Here is a 21,232-nt window from a genome sequence, read left to right as displayed (position 1 = left end):
ATCAGAAAGCAACTTTGGGTTCCCCTAGCAGGGCCCTCCTTCTTTACCGGCCTCCGGTTGGGGGCCAAGGGGCACCTATGGTTCCCACTGTAAATCCCTGCACCATGTGGCAGGCACCAGAAGGTGCCTGCCACACAGTGCATGATTTACAGTGATTCCCATTTCTCTATGGGAGCTTGTGCTGCGGATGGTTTCCGACCTCATCACAAGCTCCCATAGGGAAATGGAATTCTGCAACTGCACCATGTGCAGTTGCATTGTAATTCCAGTTTCGGACCACTGACCCGAGGTTGGTCTGTTTCAAAACCTCAGGGATGTAGGTCAGAGGAAACTCTGAATGACATCCTTATTAGGCCCATAAGTGAGACCCCGATGGTCCACATGGAACCTCAGTTCTGGAGTGATGTCCAGTAGTACAGCCTTGAGAACAAGTACAAGTGTACAGGACCACCCTCAACTCAAGCATCCAAGACATCTCATCACTTTTTTTTTCATACAGCATGTTTATGTTATTTTAACAGGTATGCTGTCCATTGTGTCGATGCCATGGGCACACCAGTAGGGGCAAACAGGGTAAGGGAGAACAGATAGGAGAACTGTCCTAGCATCTGGCGACAGTGTCTCTGCTACTCTGCTGTCAGTTTGGGGGAGAGGATGGCTCCCTACACTGACCCATCCTGCTCCTTGGGAGACAGTAGGTCTGGGAGGGGTTAACTCTCCACCCCCTCACCTCCATCTGTCACCAAGAGGGTAATTACTTCAAACCTCTTATAGTGAGGCTTGGGGTGGTTCACATGCAGGGCCCTTAAGGGGTTACTGGGGGTCTGGAGATCTACCAGGTAGATGACCTCTCTAGGTTTTTTTTACCTCAGAGGACCCATTCCACAGATCCTGCAAGGCTTGGAGTTCCACAGCCCCATCACCCACAGTTTCTGGCCAGGTTGGTACTCCACCAGATTGATGGTCTGCTGTACCACTATTTCATCACCTCCAGACTGGACTCCATGTTGTAAGTGTACTAAGTGACCTCTTTTTAGAAGTGTTTATCTGAGACCTGAGCGCTAACATGTAGCTCCCTACATTCTGAGGGGCTTCTTGGGAGCTTGATCATATCCCTCTTTAACACAGTTGAAACATCCTCTCACAAAGTGGGCAAACAAAAGAAGCTTCAAGAGGCACCTCCCTATATGCAAAAAGGGTGCAAGGTAACAAGACAACCCACTCACATCACATGGGGTCTGATAGGCTCATAACTAAACCCTTCAGGGTCTTGTTGAACCTTTCAACAAGCCCATTGGTCTATGGGTAGTACTGAATGGGGTACTTATAGGTTGCCCCAAACCTTTCCCACATGGACTTCACGTAGGCAGACATGAAGTTGGTTTTCCTGTCAGACACAATCTCCTTGGGGAGAACCCACTTGAGTACAGCACCTCATCAGTGTCGCGGCCAGCATGGGGATATTCACCAAACTTAGTAATACGGGCTAATGGTACCTTGTGGCATGGTCAACCATGACCAGGCTAATCGTGTTGCCTATGGCAGTCTTGGGGTTTAGAGGACTACCAATATCAATTCCCTCCAGGGAATATAAAAGTGGATGATCAGTTGGTCAAAGGTTTAGTCCTGCCCCAGATGTCAATGACAACCAAATTATTATTTGATTACCTAGATACAAGACAGCAAAGACAGATATATTATGTTTATATGTGTGAGGTGAGGACTGAGGAAAATTCATGTAATGAATATGTCTCAGCAGATAAGGGTATATAAAGGGCATACCTATGCCTATTATGGCAATGATTGGTCTATGAAGGGGCTCTTGCGAAAATGGTTTCAATGACTGACATTTTTAGGGTATCTAGACATACATTGACAATGCCTTGCTAAAAATGAGATTTGACATTTGGAGAATATCTGTGCATTTTCATAAAAATAAAAAAACATAATTATGCTCAAAACTGCTATATTTAAAGAAAACAACAAACAGATGTTTTGTGTCATTACAAAGTCTTGAAAGCTAATATTCCACTGACAATGCATGTTCATTTGAGGATACTGTTTGCTGATTTTATTGAACTATTTGCTTTGTTTACAATTTGTTTAGCTGTAAAGTGCACTAGTTGGCATACTTTCTCAGAGGAGAGCACATCTCTTGAGTGCACATCTCCTAAGTTAGGAGTATGGGGTTTAGCCTTATTCACTGTGCTTACTCGATTTCTGCATAATATGTACCTTTATGTGTGCTGCAGGTGCAAAAGAAATCACTACTGTTAGGCTTTGGGCTAAAACCTTTAGTCTAACTAGTGGTAGGCTCTTGATAGGTTTCCCTTAATGTAAAATATGAACACTTTCTTAGTGTGCATGATTGAAGTATATTTTCAAATATGTAAGTATATTTTTTTGTATTTATTTTATTTATTCAATTACTTAATGCACCAGGACTGGTTGTTTTAAGGATGTTTTATATTACAAGAAGATATCAAGTAGTGATTATATGAAGATGAGGAGAGGGAGATAACAATTTGAAAGCATAACATATCCAGCAAACACCCTTGGTTTGAAGGTCAGATTTGCATAAAAGTTCTTAGTCATGGAATGTTTGGAAAATGTGAGTTGTAAAGAAATTGGGTTATTGGTTGAGGGGGCTAAAACCCAACTTAAGTAGCAACCACAATTCATGTCAGAGTGAAATTAACTTGTGCTCAACCTTCTGCCAGCTTGGCACAAAAGCAGTCAGGCTGAACTTATGGGCAATGTGTAAAGAATTTATGCAACACTTCAAACAGTAACAAAATGTAAACACAGCAAAAACCTGCTTTTTATTTATAAATGATGTCACACTAAAACAAAAGCAAAACAAATATTAGAAACGGAGATTTGTGATTTTAAACCTTTTGCAGAAATCAAGCACTATGAAACAAAAAGCGCCAACAGCACAAGTTCAGTCTAACCGTGATGAAGCGTGGGCTGGATACTGGACCGAGTTTAGTCTGTTGAAAGTACAGAGGAGCCGGGGCATCAAGATGCCAAGTCCTTGCATTGAGCTGCATTAGCTGGCATTGAGAAATCATCATCGAGAAGCTGCAATGCGAAGTCTAGCATCAAAATTCTTTGTGCAGCAGCTGAGTCAATGACCGTCGACAAGGTTTGCGATGCGAGGTCCTGTGTCGAGATGTGCGGTGCAGCAGTGTAGTCAATGACTGTCAATGAGTTTAGCGATGTGAGGGCTTTCACCGCTGTCGAGGCTGTGCTGCATCTGCACAGGGGACAAGATGTTTTGCGCTGGGCTGGTGTCAGCATTGAGCCACCTTGGCGTTGGTGTATAAAAGCCACTAGGGCTTGGAGGACTTGTGATGTTATGAATCGGTGTGGAAGACGAGCACCGTCATGCTGGACTGGAGTTGATGGTGGGGTGCACTGCACTGCATTAAGATATGAAGAGATGTGTCGACGTCAAAGAAGCCTATTTTGTAGCTCTAGCTTTAAACAGTGGGCTAGCCAATTGACCCATAAAAGTTTCTTGGAGTTCTGGGTCTACAAAGGCAGGCTATATACAGGAGGACAGCTCACAGCTGCAGAAAAGTTCTGATGTAGCACCAGCAGGCCTTGGGAAGTAAAGGAGTCCTTGGTCAGTAAGCAGTTCAGCAGGGCAGACTTCACAACTGGGCAGTCATTGCTGGCAGAGACCACAGTTCCAGAAGTGGTCTAAAGTGTTGCGTCTGAGGGCCCACTATTTAAACCTGGTACCCGCGTTGAAATGGGAGAAGCTTCTTGAGTCCTTCCCTTATAGAGGTGTCTGGATGCTCCTTCCTTTCTGCCCTGGCCCCAGCTTATCTGGGAGTACAACAGGCTAGTGTAAAACACCATGTGAGTGTGCTGAAGCAAAATCTTTGTGATTTGCAAGTGTGGTAGTTGAAAGCTCCTCCCTCTCATTCTGATAGAGATGGTCTGTCCGGTCAACACCTTTTCCCGTCTTTGTCTCACTATTTTGGGGAGTAATACACAAAGACCAACTGTCACCTGCACCTAATCATGTGACCCAGGACTCAAGCTGCAGGCACCAATTGGGTGGGACAAGAAAGTCCCAACTTTCCTAAAGTGAATACAAAAAGGAGAACCGGCTCCGTTTGCCATTATGCTCATATTATTTTTGAGCAACAAACAGACCACTATCTTTTCTGTTTGAATGGAATTTTTATTAAACCATTCCTTTCTTTGCAATTGTTTATATTTTCCAAAAAGATTTTAATTGCATGAGAAGTGAAGAGACACACATTTTCAAATTAACATACACAACATCGAAAATACTTATGACGATTCACAATAGACAGTGCATGAAATCAGAAACTAGAATACTATTATCGCTATCTTGTTTTTGGGGGGCCAAACATGTGCCAAACACGGGAAAATGTTTAGAATGTGTACGTGGGGCATACAATTCAATACAAACGCCCTCAAGTCACACCAAGTTTATTCAAATTCCTCTGTGTTGAAAAAAAGTGCTGACACGTTTCAAGACCCAGTCCTCTGGTACCGGGACTCTCATCAGGGCTTCATGTTAATGGTCAGTGATTTCTAAAAAACATAAATGAGTGATAGAAACTCTGCATCAGTGAAAATGAAAACTTAACACTACTCTCCTTAAATAGGCTTAATTCAAATTTCTGTACCTGTTTGCCTGATTCTCGGAGAGAGCTGCTGTTATGACTCATATTTGCGTGGTACCCAGAATCTCTCAACTGCCTATCCCCCCAGTTTTTGTAACTTTCTTAAAGTGGCATTTTCTGAATGGTGACTTAAAATTCAACTTTACCATTATAGAGCCTTTTAAATTGTAATGCTTTGGATACCAAACTCGACTTTCCTACCAATCATAAATGGAGCTCTCCAGTTAGCAATGGTTTGCACTTTTGTCCATATAGGGACCCTTGCTTCTAGTCATGGTAAGTGGGATACATTCCTAAAATGACCCCTGCTCACCCCCTTGGTAACTTGGCACAAGCAGACAGGCTTATCTCAGAGGCAGTGGGAAAAGCATTTGTGAACACATACAGTAATACAGTGAGAACACTACAAATGGACACCACACCAGTTTAGAAAAATGAGTGATCTTTATCTAAACTAAAACAAGACCAAACAACAAGAATCAACAATACATAAATTGTAGAAATAGTTCAGTTCAATACAAATTGTAAATGCAACACTTTTCTCAGATGCGTCACTTTTCTCTAGATGTGTCATGCAAAACAAACAAAATGGCCGCAGGAAAGGTGATGCGTCGGTTCCTTACGCTCAGGGAAGGTGATGCGCTGATTCCTCGCTCCGGGGGAGGTGATTCGTAAGTTCCTTACCGAGGAGGAGGTGATGCGTTGTTTTCTTACTGCAAGGGGAGTTTATGCATCTGTTTCTTACTGCGGCTCCCAACGATGCGACAGTCTTGGTGCCTCGATGCAATGTGTTGATTTGGTACGATGCGTGGTTTCATGCAGACCCACAGCAGGCTTGCGTTGGGATAAGTGCGGTGATCTCGGACTTCGGAGATCGTTGCACCCGATGCATCGCGCTGCGATTTCTCGAGCCGCGGCAGGTGCTGCGCTTGTTTCTTTGTCGATGCTTCGTAAAACAGGTGCAGATGTGACACGCTTCTTGAGGTGTTGCGTTGATTTTCCAGCTCCAGGGACAAACAGTCTCTAGAGGTCATAAACAGCATTAGGCACCTCTATGCAGGTTGGAATTCCAAGCAAGGAAATTCAGGGGAGCTGTTGTGAAGTCTTTATGTCCCTGAGTCTTCAGAATAGCAGGCAAGCTCAGTTTCAAGCCCTTGGAGATCTTTTCTACAAGCAGGTGATAAAGCAAACAGCAAGCCCTTTTCCTCCTTTCCGTTGCAGCAAACAGCCACTGCAGGCCAACACCAGACAGCAAACAGCACCGGGGCAGCATACCTCATCAGCTTATCTGGCTCTTCTCCTTGGCAAAGGTTCCTCTTGAGTTCCCAGAAGTGATCTAAAAGTCTGGGGTCTGAGCCCCTCTTTTTATACCCCAAAATCCTTTGTTCTCTGAAGGCAGAGAGTGTCTGTACCCAGCCAAAGCCAGTTGTGTGGAGGCACTTTGCAAGTGCACAACAACCTCCATTGTCAGTGTGAGCCCTGGCTTCAGTCACACCACAGGGGGACGGAGCCGTCATTGTGGAAGGCTGTCACAGCCCTATTCAGGTGAAGGTGCTACCCCTCCCACCACTCCAAATGCAGACCAGGCCTATTCAGCCCAGCCCTGACTCATCGGACGTCTGCTGCCGCTGCCCCTCTCCAGCCCCTGTCATCCAAAAGCCAGACATGCAATACACAAACCTGCATGGTTAGGCAAGAAAATACCTACTTTCTAAAAGTGGTATTTTCAAACACAGAGTGTAAAAATCACACTCACTAAAAGACACATTTTAACATTCTGAGTTCAGGCATACTAAACTATTTTTCTACCTTGTTTCCCGGGCCAGTTGTGTTTATAAGATGTTATAAACACACTCTCCATTCTGTCCTATGGGAACAGGTAGCCTTGCAATAGTGGAAAACAATATTGGCAGTATTTCACCAGCAGGACATGGCACACACCTCAGGGCATGTCCTACATTTTACATACAATGCACCCTGCCCACAGGGGTACCTTGGGCCAACCTTAGGGGTGACTGATATGTAGAAAAGGGAAGGTTTAGGGACTGGCAAGTGTGTGCACTTGCCAAGTTGACATGGCAGTCCCATACTGCACACAAGCTCTGCAATGGCAGGCCAGAGTTGCATTTAACAGGCTGCTTCTGTGGGTGGCACAATCAGTGCTGCAAGCCCAACAGCAGCATTTGATTTACAGACCCCGGCACACATGGTGCACTGTACTAGGGCCTGAGTAGTAAATCAAATAGTCAGTCATGGAAACACCAATCCATAACAGTAACTAATAGGGAGAGCATATGCACTTTAGCACTGATCAGCAGTGGTAAAATGCCCAGAGTCATATATCCACCAACAAGTCAGAAAAATTACAGGAGGAAGGAAAAAAGTTCCAGAATGACCCTGCAAAAAGGGCCAAGTCCAACACTACCTCTTCCTAATTTAAAGTTATCACTTATTAAATGTATTTCGGTCACAAAATGTTATCCTATAGGAGAGACAGGCCTTGCAGCAGGACATGTAAACATTAAAAGTACATCTCCAAATTTTTAAACACTACGTGCCCTGCCCTTTGGGCTGTTTGGGGCCTATCCTAGGGGGGAAATATGCATGAAAAAAGGTTTTAAGGCTGTAAAACGTATATTTTGCCAAGTCGCAAATAGCAGTTTAAAACTGCACAAACAGGCTTCAATGGCAGGATTGAGACATGTTTAGAGGGCCACTTAAGTGGGTTGCACAATCAGTGATGAAGGACCACTACTAGCATTTGGTTCACAGCCCCTAGGTTCAGGTGGTACCACTTTTCTAGGAACTTACAGGTACATAAAGGTGCCAATTGGGTGTAAGCCAATTTCACCATGTTTTAGGACGAGAGCTCAAGCACTTTAACACTGGTTAGCAGTTGTAATATGAGCAGAGTCATAAGGCCAGCAAAATAAATATCAGGAAAACAGGAAGATGAAACGAAAAAAAAGTTGGGGAAAACAATGCCAAAGATATCAGGTTCAAAATGAAATGAGTTGTTTGTGAAACATTGGAATGGAGAGGGATCAGCATTCTGGGTGTGGCAGGCAAACAGATCCAGACCTTGGTTACTAGTCCAGAGAATGAAATTCTAATCCTTGAGCTTTTATGAAAGATTGGAGTGGTGAGGGGTCAGCTGTCCGAGAGTGGCACACAAATAGATTCATGCTGTACAAACTAGTCCAGAGAAGGATTGTTTGCAAACTGTTAATGCTCTGAATTTGGGAGGGTCAAAGGGAAGGGTTTTGACACTTTAAGATCCTTTCCGCAACCTGAGATATATATAGAAGATTTGCTAGGTTGGGAGGGATATTTTTGTGGATTTTCATGCATGGCTCTGTCATGAGGTAGCAGATTTTAAAAGTAATCCCCGTTGTGATGGCTAGTCTGCGAAGGCTATAAAATATATGAGTGATGCGGTCATATTTGCACATAGAGTGTATAAGCCTGCCAGCAGAGTTTTGATTGGACTTGAGTAGAAGGATACATTTTGAATGGAATTTCCAATTTGAGAATGGAGCACAATTTTAAGTTATTCAAGCGAGAAGATATGACTGATTACCTTCAATGTTTGTGCTAAACTGGCTGTGCTGAATTGTATCTTCTGACATTTTTATAATAGGTCAGTTCAAAGCGTTCCAATAATCCAGGCATGATCCAATTACTCCTCTGGCAGTTAGAGGTCTCACACAATCAGCAAAAAAAGTGTGCCCTCTCTTTTGAAGGCTCGGGTACTAGTTACAGTCTTTTGTTGCAACATTCACTTGACACCATGGCGCAGATTTACAAGGAGCTGACACATCTGCATAGATGCGTCAGTTTCCTTGCCCAGTGCCAAAGGTCCTTGCACCACCATGGATGCACTTTATTTATAATACAGTGCTTCATGGCATAAGGATTAACAGATGCGTCAGAAATATTGACGCCTTTATTGGCCCAAAAGTGATGCATTGCTGGAGTTGCTTATGAAAGTGACGCAACTCCAGCAATGCGCCACAACAGATAGGTGGGTCCCATAAAAAAAGCCCTGCATCATTCCTTACTTCTGGTCTGAACAGGCATTGGGATTTATACGCAGTGAAGGCGTAGAGTGCCGCAGTGAAATGTTTTAAATTACAATGCGACATTTCCATTGGCTTTTTGCGTGGGAATAACCACCCTGCATACATTATAAGTGGGGCAGGTATAATGTGAAGCAGGGCTTTACAACATGACGCCACTCCCTAGATGCAACACGTAAATTGGCTGCATTGTTGCACCATAGTTGCACCAAAAAAAGTGACGCAATGGTGGCGCAAGGAGGCACAAGGGGCTTGTAATTCTGCCCCCATATTGATAAATTGAGACCCTTAGTTGCCCCTAAGATATTCACTTACAAAATGCCAATGTATTACAAAGGATTCGACTAACTTGGATAAGTCAAAAGAATTACTAAATATTTGTGGGGGGGATCTGGGTGTTATTTAAAGCAATTAAAACATAATTTTCTGTTGCGTATAAGGTGTAGATTGCGTTCTGCAAAAGATAAAGACTGCAGCTTGCCTTTCTTTATGTAATAGTGACTGACTGTAAAAATGATCGAGATGAGAGTTGTAATATTTATCATTTTTTTTCAGCTGATGTTGGTGGACAACTTGGTCTTTTTTGTGGTGCTAGCGTAATTACCATCATAGAAATTCTGGAATACCTTATAACAAATCTTTTCTGGATATGCATCTTTATGCTGATGAAAACACCTGAAAATTTCGAAAGAAGTCAAACTACACAAAAACAAATCCCATATAAAAAAGAAATACAAGAATTGTAATAGGTCATAGCCAAACAACAATGTAACCAGTAATAAACAGCACATTATAGTTTACTGTAAGCATACTGTTTCTTGATGTATAGATTAAAGTACATTTTCAATGTGTATTTGGAAAGACCATGAAAGTGATATGCAAACGTGGTTAATGCTTTGAAAGGTAATATGTTAGGACATATGTGATAAAAAATACATGTGTGGAAATATACCATTACGGGAAAGGAATATGAACAATTATGAAGTATTTATAATGTGAAGACAATTCCTAGCAACTCATTTGTTTTGACTTCAGAAGGAAGAAAAAAACTAAACGTTTTCTAGAATATTGAAAATTAATGCAATGCTCTATTCGCGTAATCGAGGGATCTGTTGTCTAATTGTAAACACCCTGCATAAAACCCGTGTAACTATGTTTTATCATTATTTCATTTGAGCGTGCTTTAGCCCCATTTGAATTGTTTACCATTTCTTTTAAATACGCATTTTACTTAGAATAATAGGGGCAGTTTTGTGGGTTTGTTTTTGAAGCATTTACTAATTATGCCTAATGATGTTTTAATGATATTTTGAGAACTGTACTCTGTTTTCAAAATACAAATTTTAGAATCCATGACTGGTATTCAATATGGTAAATTGTTGCTTTCACATTTCTTCCTTAAATTTTATTGCACTTGTTTCTTCATTGTATGACGTAAACAAACTTTCACAAATGGCTAATAAGTTAGAGGTAATGCTATTGTTAAAATCGTCATGAGCAGACCCGAATCCGTGGAGATTCTCAAAGATTGTATGCTGATTCAGCATCACAAAAGTGATGCTAACCAACACCAATGTTTTTTCCTGCTTCACTTTCCAGTACAAAACTTGCTTTGCACTTGAAAGTACCCAAAGCAACGCAAAGCAACCCAAAACGCTTCTTTGCATTACTTTGCGTCAAGGCGGCATTACATGGGTGGTTCATGGGCGCTCCCATGCAACCACTCATGCTTTTTGACACTAAACTCTATCAACTAACATTAGCAGACAGGGTTTAGAGCCAAAAATTAATCCAGCTAAAAAGTAGTCATTGAAAGGAGAAATGCTTTCATTTCTTCTTTCTTTTCCGACTTTGCATGTACGATGCACTGTACAGCACACATACAAAGTAGGAAAAGGCCATAGTATTTTGTAGAGGAAGGGTACCCTCCCTGTACAAAACCTATGGTAGACTCAGACACTCCCCCTAGCACTATGGCGCTAAGATGTGTGCCTGGCGCTCAGCAGCTAAAATCAGCACTGGCGCTAGTGAGAGGGGAGGAGAGTGCCATATCTCTTTGAGTATCACGCTCTCCATCTCTCTCTCTGTCACGCAGTGGAGCGCAGGATTTTTTGGCTGCTCCACTACATTCTGCTTCACCTTTGCGAATCTGGGCCTAGATCAGCAGATTTGTGCATGCTTAGCATTAAAGCAGAACATTTCTTTTCACTAGGCATGTTTGGCACCAAATGTTGAAGTGAATGACAATGTTTAGATTAGGACAAGCTGGAATTAAATACTTTTTCCAATGAGACTGATGGGTTAGGCACACATTCCACATAAGCATTAATGTGTAGGAAACCTGTACTTTTATGTGGGATAGCAGCTAACAGTATTGTTCCAACAGTTTCTAAAAGCCAGGAAGGTAACATCACTTGAATAGTACTTGTAGCCATGCCACACAATCCGTTTTAAAGTTCAACTACATATTTTCTGCTGAAGCCAGTTCTCCCCTGAGAGAAAATGTTTGCCCATATTTACAAAGCCCTTGCATCGAACTTGCTTCATGCAAGGTTACTCGGGGCACAAAAAGGCTTATTTGGGATTTACAAAGCCTCTCAAGGCTTGATTTGCATGGCCTTGCTCAACTTTGCAAAAAAATGTAATGCAACACAGAGACTTGCGATGCCTTGTGTTACATGTTTTACTGGTAGACATTCTATGGGTTGAGCATGGGCACTACCATCCATCCACCCATGGATTTCACACAATTTTAGGTTTGCTAAGGTTGCAAAGCTGGAATTTCACAAAATCGATATGCCACCACAGAAAAGGGTAATGAGGAGAAATATGTTATGTTATGTTAAAATTTGTTTTATATAGCTTTCAGCTACTCCGAGGAGTGTCCCGGTGCTAGAAAAAACCCAAAAGCGGTACAGAGCGGAGGAGCAAGACAGAAAAGAAACTAATGGACAAACAGCCAAGATTTGAGGTTCTCCCTAAATGCCAGAAGGTTGACATTAGTCCTCAAAGACAGAGGCAGGGCATTCCACAGCAGTGGCGCCAAGCGTTTGGAAAGAACGGCCGCCACACCAGGCCCGCCTGATAGTTGGAACAGTGGCCAGGGCGAGAGAAGCTGACCTGAGTGCCCTCGAAGGCTGATAGAACTCCAACCGTTTACTGATGTAGTGGGCGCCAGTACCGTGACGTGCCTTGAAAGACAGAGTAAGCGCTTTAAAGATGATGCTCTTTCTAATAGGCAGCCAGTGCAAAGTTTTTAAAAGATCACTCGCACTCGATCTCCTATGGAGGCCAAAGAGGTTTGAACAATTTGGAGACGCGTTAGGAGGAAGTCCGGGAGGCCAAGGTAAAGCACGCTGGCATAATCCAACCTGGAGCCAATCAATGCCTTCACTGTGATTCTTCTGTGATCCAGAGACAGAAGGGGCAGGAATTTCCTGAGCATTTTCAGGAGACCAAAGCATTTACCAACAAGGCCGAGCACCTGCGGTTTCAATGAAAGATCCACATCAACCTGCACTCCCAGATTCTTGGCTACTACTGAGGCTGCAGAAGGGGGAAACGTGGCCTCCGGCCACCAGGACTTCCAATTCGGGTCCGAAGGACACCCGAAGAAAAGCCTCTCCGACTTATCGGAGTTGCACTTAAGGCTGTTCCGCTGAAACCATTGGAATACAGCCTCGAGACACCTGCGGATGCTCTCCCCATCGAAGTCCGAGTTTCTGTCACATGCGAAGAGGAGCTGAGTGTCGTCAGCATATGACACGATCCGGGCTCCACGAGACTCTGCCAGTGCCGCCAGAGGGGCCATATAGATGTTAAAAAGAGTCGGGCTCTTAATCGAGCCCTGGGGAACTCCGACCTCCAGTGACGGCACCGCAGCCGAGAAAGGTGGAGCCCAGACCGTTTGTTGGCGGTCCGCTAGAAAAGACTCAAACCAGCTGTACACCATCCCCGTCAGACTAATCTCCCAAAGTCTTAGAAGGAGATGGCCGTGGGGGACAGTGCCAAAAGCCGCCAACAAATCAAGCATTACCAGCATTGCTTTGCCTCCAGAGTCCTGGATTTCTTTAATGGACTCTGTGACTTCCAGCAACGCCGTCTCGGTACTCATATTGGACCGGAATCCCGACTATGACTGGTGCAGGATGTTATTATTCTCCAGAAAGTTAGACAGGGTTTGGTGAGCGTGTTTCTCCGCAATCTTCGCAAATGCCGGCAAAAGGGAGATAGGCCTATAGGTGGCATGGGCCAGAGGGTCCAGATTGGGCTTCTTCAGGAGTGGCAGAATGAGGGCTTGTTTCCAGGCCTGAGGAACCACCCCTGAGCAAAGGGAAAGGTTAAGCAGTGGATTAACTAAGGGGTTAATAACTTGAGCGATTTTGAAGCAAAATTTAGCCGGACAAGCCCCCACATGCATCAAGCACTTTTTCATTCGCAAACGGTGCGATTCCTTAAAATCGGCCGTTTGCGAATGCAAAAGTGCTTTTTGGGATGCATGAAGCAATTTTAGAATTTGCAACATTGTTGCGAGTTCTAAAATTGCGGGTGCTTTTAAGAAGTCGCAGATGTGCGACTTTTTAAAAGCAATGCATCATCACTTTTGACAAGTGAAAATTCGCACTTAGGGTTCCAAATTTACCGAGTGGTTGAACCACTCGGTAAATTTGGAAAAAGTGTTTAAAATGCTTTAAATGTTTTTTTTTCAACATTCATGTTACGGACACACATGTCCTTAGGACATGTGTGTGTGCAACATGATGCGAAAAATACATTACAGGGGTGCATGGGGGGGTCCTTTGGACCCCCCCCTGCACCCATGAAATTTTCTAAGTGCCACTCGCAATTTGCATTGACTCCTATGGGCCTTTTGGCCCATAGGAATCAATGGAAATTGCGAAAATTAACTTAAGAATTCGGTATTTCTTTGGGATTCGGTAAAAAATGCGATTTTTACCGAATCACAAAGAGATACCGAAAAAAATGATGCATAGCATTTTGCATTTCCTAAATAGCGATTCCTTAATTTTCGCTATTTAAGAAATGCAAAATCCTAGATTGATGCATGTGGGGGAAGGATCCAAAGGGGAACCGGACTTACGTTTCATGAGAAGGTCTAGAGAGGCTTGTAATGGGAGGTGTGGAAAGCATGAAAGAGTCGCGTTCTCCTCAGCAGGAATCAGTGGTGGTGTCTCTACATCCTGAACAACCGCCGCACCCAGAGATGAAAAGGAGGTCTGGATGGTTATAATTTTGTTGGCAAAAAAGTCGGCTAGCTACGAAACCCAGCTTTCAGAGTGAGAGCTCTTCGGCATACACAAAAAAGAAGAATTGGTAAATTCTTTCACGACCAGGAAGATTTCTTTGCACGAGTTAGTCGCTCCGTCTATTCTTCTTGCCAAGTAGGACTTTTTTCCAGAGTGATATCGCGGTGGTATTCCTTGATGGATTCCCTGTATAACTCCTTAGAAGCCAGATCTACTTTTTTGCAGTGCCGCCGCTTCTTCGCCAAGGCAGGAGAAAACCAAGGGGCAGATGCCTGAGACGAGTTCTTATGGTCCGCACAGACCGGTGCAAGTTCATCTAATCGCTGAACAAGCCATGTCTGCAGATGTTCGAGATCGGTCTCCAGAGTACCTGACCACAGGCAAGGATGAAGGAGTAGCGCCAGCATGTCAGGAGAGACCAAATGGAGAGCTCTGGAGTTCTGCATAGGACGAACTAACCCACTCCGAGGTGTTCTGTCAGTGTGGGTGATTTGAAAGTTCACTAAATAGTGATCAGACCATAAAACAGGTAAAGGGGCAGAGGTGATTAACGGGACAGTAGAGAATACTTGGTCAAGCATATGGCCCTTGATATGGGTGGGGGCGGCAAGACACGGAAGGAGACCCAGCGAAGTGGCAGTATCACTGAGTTTGATAGTGTCTGCCGCCTCCTCCATATCCATATGAATATTAAAGTCGCCCAAAAGCAAAGAGTGCTGTGTCTTGAAGCATAGGGTAGAGATCACTGAGTGAAGCTCTTCATGGAAATCGCCCATGGGACCTGGAGGTCTATAGACCAAAAGGCCGGAACAAGATTGATACATAGACAGTGCCAACGAGAAGCCCAGGGTTTCACAGCCCTAAATGTCGTCAGTGGGAGTGATAGAACAAGCCACGCTCTTATCCACTATCAACGCCACACCACCGCCCCTGCCTTTAATTCTGTCCTTTCTAAAAATCACATAGTCAGGAGGAAGGGCCGTGGCTAAGTCGGGGCCCGAACAATCCCCTAACCAAGTTTCAGTCAGGAAAAGACAGGTAGGCTTGGTGTCGGACAACAAATTATAAATATCTAGAGCATGTTTTCCCAGAGACCTAGTGTTAAGAAGCAAAAAGGTGCTCGTGTCAGGGATTGATTGCGAAGTAGAGATGGAACCATTATTTGGAAACCATCTACAGTTGGAACACCTCCTATTGACCCGACGACAAAAAGAAAATACGCCAAAAGCTCATCGCTGACGGGCGCAGACGGGCTTCCCTCAGGCGCTCCTTTGGCGCGGGACGGGCGCGTCCGCTGAACGCGTCCACTGCGCGGAGCCACCCCTGTCTAAATTTTAACCCCGCCCATGAGTCCGCAAGCCTTCCTCACCCAAGATGGCCGCAGTGCTAGTGTGCAGCCTCCCCGTCCCTCAATGCCCCTCAGCTCGTAATCAGCTGAGAAGGGAGCGCCCAGATCAAGTCGGGAACAGGGTAGCAGAAAGAAGCGGCGTGCTAGTGAAGGGAAACAGGTAGGTGCTCGTCAGCCCCCAGGAGTTGGAACCGAGCGCACTGCCTTCGAGTAAAGTGATAGGAAGATCTCCCGGCTGTTCGCCTAAGGAGAGAAAGATAGGCCGAGAGCAAGGTAGTGCAATTAAAATAATGGCACGGGCCACATATACAAAGCAGCAAAATTTTAAAAGCAACACAGATTCACAATTCACAATTCTCCAGATGGGTTTTAAAAAAGGGTTTAAAAAGTGCCGTCCAAACAACTCTCTCCACCAGGCATCCGCCCTGGAGTCACGCTAGTGTGGGTCTGTTTATTTTTCCTTGTTGCTTCCTCTTCCTCTTTCTATTTCTATTCTATGTGATGCATACTGCATTCCATGTGAATAGAGGAATCAAATCTATGATTTGATTTTGTGCAGTAAGATATCGCTTTGTGCACAAAAACAATCCTGCCTGTAACACAGACACCCTTGCAGCATGGCACAAGGGTGCCTGTGTTGGCACCAAGCACCCAAAAGCGCACCAGCGCTGGGAGAGATCTGAAGAGTGACATATGTTTGAAAATAAGGTGTTCCACAGCTCTCTTCCGTTCACGTAACACAACGCAGGTCAGCACAGCAACTAGACTTGCTTTACTGTGTTGCGTTAATTCTTAGTAAATCAGCCCCTACATCTTCAGGATAAGCATGATGAAACATGGAAGACACACATGGTACGAATAGCCCAACAATTGGGCTATATGCACTTGCATAAAACATTATGCACAACAGTTGAAATAACAGAGGTTTTGGCCACAAAGAGAATGTGTTTTTTACTATCCCTATGAATATTGGAGGAATGGTGTGACCTTTCTAAGTCGTTCAAAGTTTTTTGTAAGTTATATGTACATATTTTAACATCAATATATTAAAAGTGGTCCAATGACTGTATCATTGGACTGTTTTGTGCAAATTACCTTGACAGCTGGCTCGCTATGTTTAAAATTGTACATCGTAACACCTAGCTATCAGTGAATTTATTAATTCGTTTTTTGCACTTGCCCTTTTCATCATATACCAATATTTTTCATGTATGTAAAGCAAATCTAATGTAACTGGGCTGATTGCAGACATTTCAACTTTAAGTAATATGGTACTGGCACTGTGGTTTCTGTTTGAATGAAAATTATGGTTGATTTTTTTGCTTTAGTTTTTTTCCTTTAAGTCATTTTTCTTTAAGAAATATTTTTGATTTCCTCTTACCTAAATAGAACCACAACAAACCATCAAAAAGTTTTGTATTGATATTTGCCCAATATTATATACATATTAGGTGATCTACATGGTGTGTGACTGAGTAAAGATTTGATGTCATCTTGCATCTAAACTAATTTAGATGAACAGCAGATGTTTTGAGAAAATAATTAGGGATATCATAGTCATTTACACATTGTACATGATCAATACTGAAACGTGTATACCATCTGAATTAACGAACTTTCGGACACATGCATCAAAGTTAGCATTTGCGATTTCTTAATTGCGAAAATTAAGGAATCGCAATTAAGAAATCGCAAATTGCTATGCATCAAAAAATCGCATTTTTATTTGTGATTTCTAAAAATTCCTTAATTGCGATTCACAATTTGCAAATCGCAATTAAGGAATCCCTTCCCATTGATTCCTATGGGCCAAGAGGCCCTTAGGAATGAATAAGAAGGCATTCACAGATTGCGATTAGCATTTTACGAATTGCAATTTGTGAATGCATTTTCAAGGGTGCAGAGGGGGGTCCAAAGGACCCCCCCCCCCTGCACCCCTGAAATGTAACTTTAAGTGCAAGTTTCACACACACATGTCCCAAGGACATGTGTGTGTGTAACATGAAACTTTCAAAAATGCACTTTTGTGCATTTTTTAAAGTTTTCGCAAATTAGCATGAAGGTCAACTTCATGCTAATTTACCCCTTCCTATTTGCGAATTCGCAAATTAGAAATGATCATGCATTGCATTTAAGAAATCTCAAATTGCGATTTCTTAAATGCAAACGCAATTTTAGAAATCGCAACATGGTTGTGATTCCTAAAATTGCGAAAAGCATGATGCATCCCAAATTTGAGAATTGCATTCACGAACGGCCGAAAATTGCGATTCGCACCGTTTGCGAATGCAATTCTCAATGATGCATGTGGGCATAAGCCTCATTAAACTCTGTTGACACCTCTATTCAATGCTGATACTTGCTCGCTCAATCAGAATGTCTAGAATGTGAGAATGAACTACTTTTGTTCACCTCAATTCTTTGTTTTTCTGAGTTTTGTAGAAGCATGAAACAGATGAGAGAGAGAGAGAGAGAGAGAGAGAGAGAGAGAGAGAGAGCAGGTGTGTATGTGTGTCTGCTTGATCTTCCCCATGGTTAGGAGACATCACATTCGGCCACGGCCTGTGATTTGAGCGCTACAATCAAAAGTCACAAGCACACAGCGGAGGGTAAACTTACTCTTCCTGCATGGCTCCCACTGAAATATGGGCACTGTTAGACCTGGACAGTCTGTCTTCCAAATGACTAAAACGCTGCTGTGCTCCTTGATCCACACAATGACTATTACCAACCACAGATACCTGTACAACACAGCGCTACGTTACCATCTTAACTACATTTGAAGTTCAACTAAGAAAAAAGGTGTGACTGAACGTTCTGCTCAATCACACCACAGTAGCCATTCCCCCTATATGTCTATCGTCCTCCCTTGTATGCCACCCTCACCAGGTAACTAACCAAAGGCTTGGGCTAAACACTATTCAATGCACAATTGGTGGTAAACCGTTCACCTTTTATGTGCCACCTCACACTAACATCGCGTTTGAGAGACACCATTTATAATCCACTCTCTTCTCCCAACAGCAATCCCAGCCTCCCCAGCCAGCAGTGTATCAAACCATATAATTGATTACATAACACTAGACACGTTTAGAAAGAAAAATGTAACACCATTACCCCTCCTCCCCTTATAAAATTCTCATGAAAAACAGACACCTTTCTCCCATGATCTGTTAGACCAATATTGCCTAAACGCTACGTAGGTGGCAGTGTAACGTTTCCCATGTATTTCCTAATTAGTCTTTGTACCTGGTGCTTTAACTCTGGATTGACCACAAACCAAGCCTCTGAACACATTTATTCTGGTCTCCTCATCTACACCTCATGCCAGAGACCAAATTTGTGACCAGGTTATTTATTAATATGTCACAGAGTTCTCTTGAAATATTTATAAAGTGCAAATCTGGTATATAAAAGCATTGGAGCATGGTACATAGTACATGGGAGGGAAAACTGCATGTATTGGGTGTAAGACTAGGAAGGCAGGTATTTAAAAGGATAAAAGCATAATGAGGAAGCAGAGCGGGGATGCAATTAAATGGTCTGGGGTAAGGGAGACAAGAAAATTAAAGTGAAAATAATAAATCACATTTTTTTAAACAATTTTGTTGCTTTCACCTATTTCTGAGGCTCCTAGAAAAATCCTTCAATATTTTTACAAAAGCTACATCAAATTCGAGTCTCATGTCATGATCCAGTTCCTGTTTCTTTTATAAGCAGGCTTCACATTCACAGCCACCATAAGTATTTCTCTCTGTAAATCAATCAACCCACCACTACGATTACACCCTTCTTCTGCATTTGCTCTGAAAATAAATTGGACCTTATTACTAAGAAGGAAAGAGAAATACCAGTGGAGAACTCTGGCGACTCCTAGAAGTAATTTTCCGACCTTCTGGAGTTGATGATCATTCCTGTGTGTACGCCTAGAAAGTTCAGCCAGGCACAGGCTTCCAGGCATACTTCTGGGAGGGTCATGTGACATTTCCAGTGGAATCTTATTTCTTCAGTGCGGAATTCTATTCAATGGAGAATTATGCATGGAGGAAATGTCATCCTAGTGCAAATGCACTTTTTTCTTCCACAGAAAAAAAAAATGTTCTCAGTGGAGAAACCATTTCCTCTAGACCCCCACCAAATCCACGGGTAAGCTATTCGCCTTCCCAACTTGACAATAGATTTATGCCAGCCCCTGGCTGGAGTAAAATATCTACCCCTTCCATGGTTGTAAAGGGAATGAGAGATTGTGTGATTCCCTCACTCATATATGTTTGTGGGCTTTCACAAACTTCCACGGCTAGCCACGCCTTCAAACACTAACTTTTCTACTCCATAAATCAAATACATGGGTGCAGAGAATACCACACCAATGGCAAATATCTACACACATCTAAATGGGATGTCGTCTGCTAGGAATCCCTTCAGGAAGGTAAATCTGTTGTAAATGTCCCTTTATGAATAGGGCCCATTGGTCTAACATGACACTCTCCAGAAGAGTACCTACATCAAATGTCTCACAAGTCAGCATTATTCATAATTCACAATGGTTAAAAATGTACTAGCAATGATCTTCAACACAACATTGGTCCAAACAAACTGTATATTCAACTCTTACAATAGTGTATTTTTGCCTGAAAAAGAACCTTTACGAATACGTGAATATAATTCCGTTTCCTATTCCTAAATTAGTACTTAGCAAATGCAGTACTCCAAATTGCGATAATAAATACAGATCTCTAACTTTCCCCAGACTTCTGAAATCCATCAATAATCTTGCCTTTGGAAATTGATGCAGAAGATTTGCCTTCCAAGCGTTCTTGCTCTAGAAAAAAACTATGGTGACACAAAAACTTCAACCAACTGTTATTCATCAAGCTAATACAAACCATGAAGACTTAAGTGTTATAAGACAACACTCCTCAATGACACTCTCCAAGTGCCGATGAGGGATTTTCCCTTTCGACTCACCTCCCTGGCTCCCGATCATACAACAAGCGAATAGCTATGAGTGTCATTTAGGCCCAGATTTATCAAACTTTCCAGAAGTGTAAGGCAGCAATGCACCTTGCTGTGCTGAGTGAAAGGAAGAGGGCAGGAACGCTCCACACTTAACATTCTGTTGCACGTTTGTCCTCTCCTTCAGCTGGCATACAATGTGCTGCCTTGTGCCATGGTGCAACATCGCCTGCATTGCAGGTAGGATTGTTTTTGTTCTGGGAGGGACACCCTATTGATAAAAATAATTCTCTGAGGTATTTGGAAGGCTTAGCATTTGGCGCATTCCCAGTTCTACCACTCATGTTAAATCTGAGAATGCACCAAAATCTATGGGTGGATGTGTGGGAACAACCACGCTCTACCCACGGAATGTCTCCCTGATGCTGAGTAATTCAAATCAAAGACTTGTGCTGCCTTACATTACTCCAGATTTACCAAGCACTGCAGGGCAATGCAAGGTGGGCATGCGTTGCTTTGTAAATCTGACTTTAATGTTGTGCTGCTGTTGTGTTCCTTGTGTGGTGCAAGGGCAATGCAACACTATGCTAAATCTGGTCCTTAATGTTCAATGGATTGGCCTGCCAAACTTAGAGCATGAAGTCAGGCTGGGGTATTTTTCTCCAAAAGTTTGTAAGGAGAAAAACAGTGACAAAAGGTATGCCATGCCATAGCAGCATGAAGAACTGACCCCCATGCGGTGTCTTTATCCAGCAAAAAAACGTCCCCTGTGCACTTGGAGGTTTCTCCCAGTGCATAATGGTCCTTTGTGGACCTTTTCTCTTTGGGATTGTCATGGTGCACATCGTAGTCCTGGACTACATTCACTGTTGTGGTAATAGCCTCTGAGACCTTCCACCAGTATGGGATCTG

At 43.1% G+C, this 21,232-nt stretch overlaps 1 protein-coding gene across 1 annotated transcript in view; it reads left to right on the top strand.

The window, feature by feature from the left end:
- Positions 1-10,101, top strand: part of ASIC5 (acid sensing ion channel subunit family member 5) — a 468,169-nt gene extending 458,068 nt beyond the window's left edge. Inside the window, exon 10 of the mRNA XM_086963310.1 lies at positions 9,305-10,101. Within this exon, the coding sequence (XP_086819436.1) occupies positions 9,305-9,495 (191 nt within the window). The 3' untranslated portion in view covers positions 9,496-10,101. The remainder of the gene's footprint in view (positions 1-9,304) is intronic.
- Positions 10,102-21,232: the final 11,131 nt, after the last annotated feature.

This window comes from Lissotriton vulgaris, chromosome 3_1 (assembly GCF_964263255.1).
Source record: "Lissotriton vulgaris chromosome 3_1, aLisVul1.2, whole genome shotgun sequence".
NCBI lineage: Eukaryota > Metazoa > Chordata > Amphibia > Caudata > Salamandridae > Lissotriton > Lissotriton vulgaris.
Note: the sequence above shows the minus strand (reverse complement) of the source record. Positions and strands in the feature narration are given on the sequence as shown.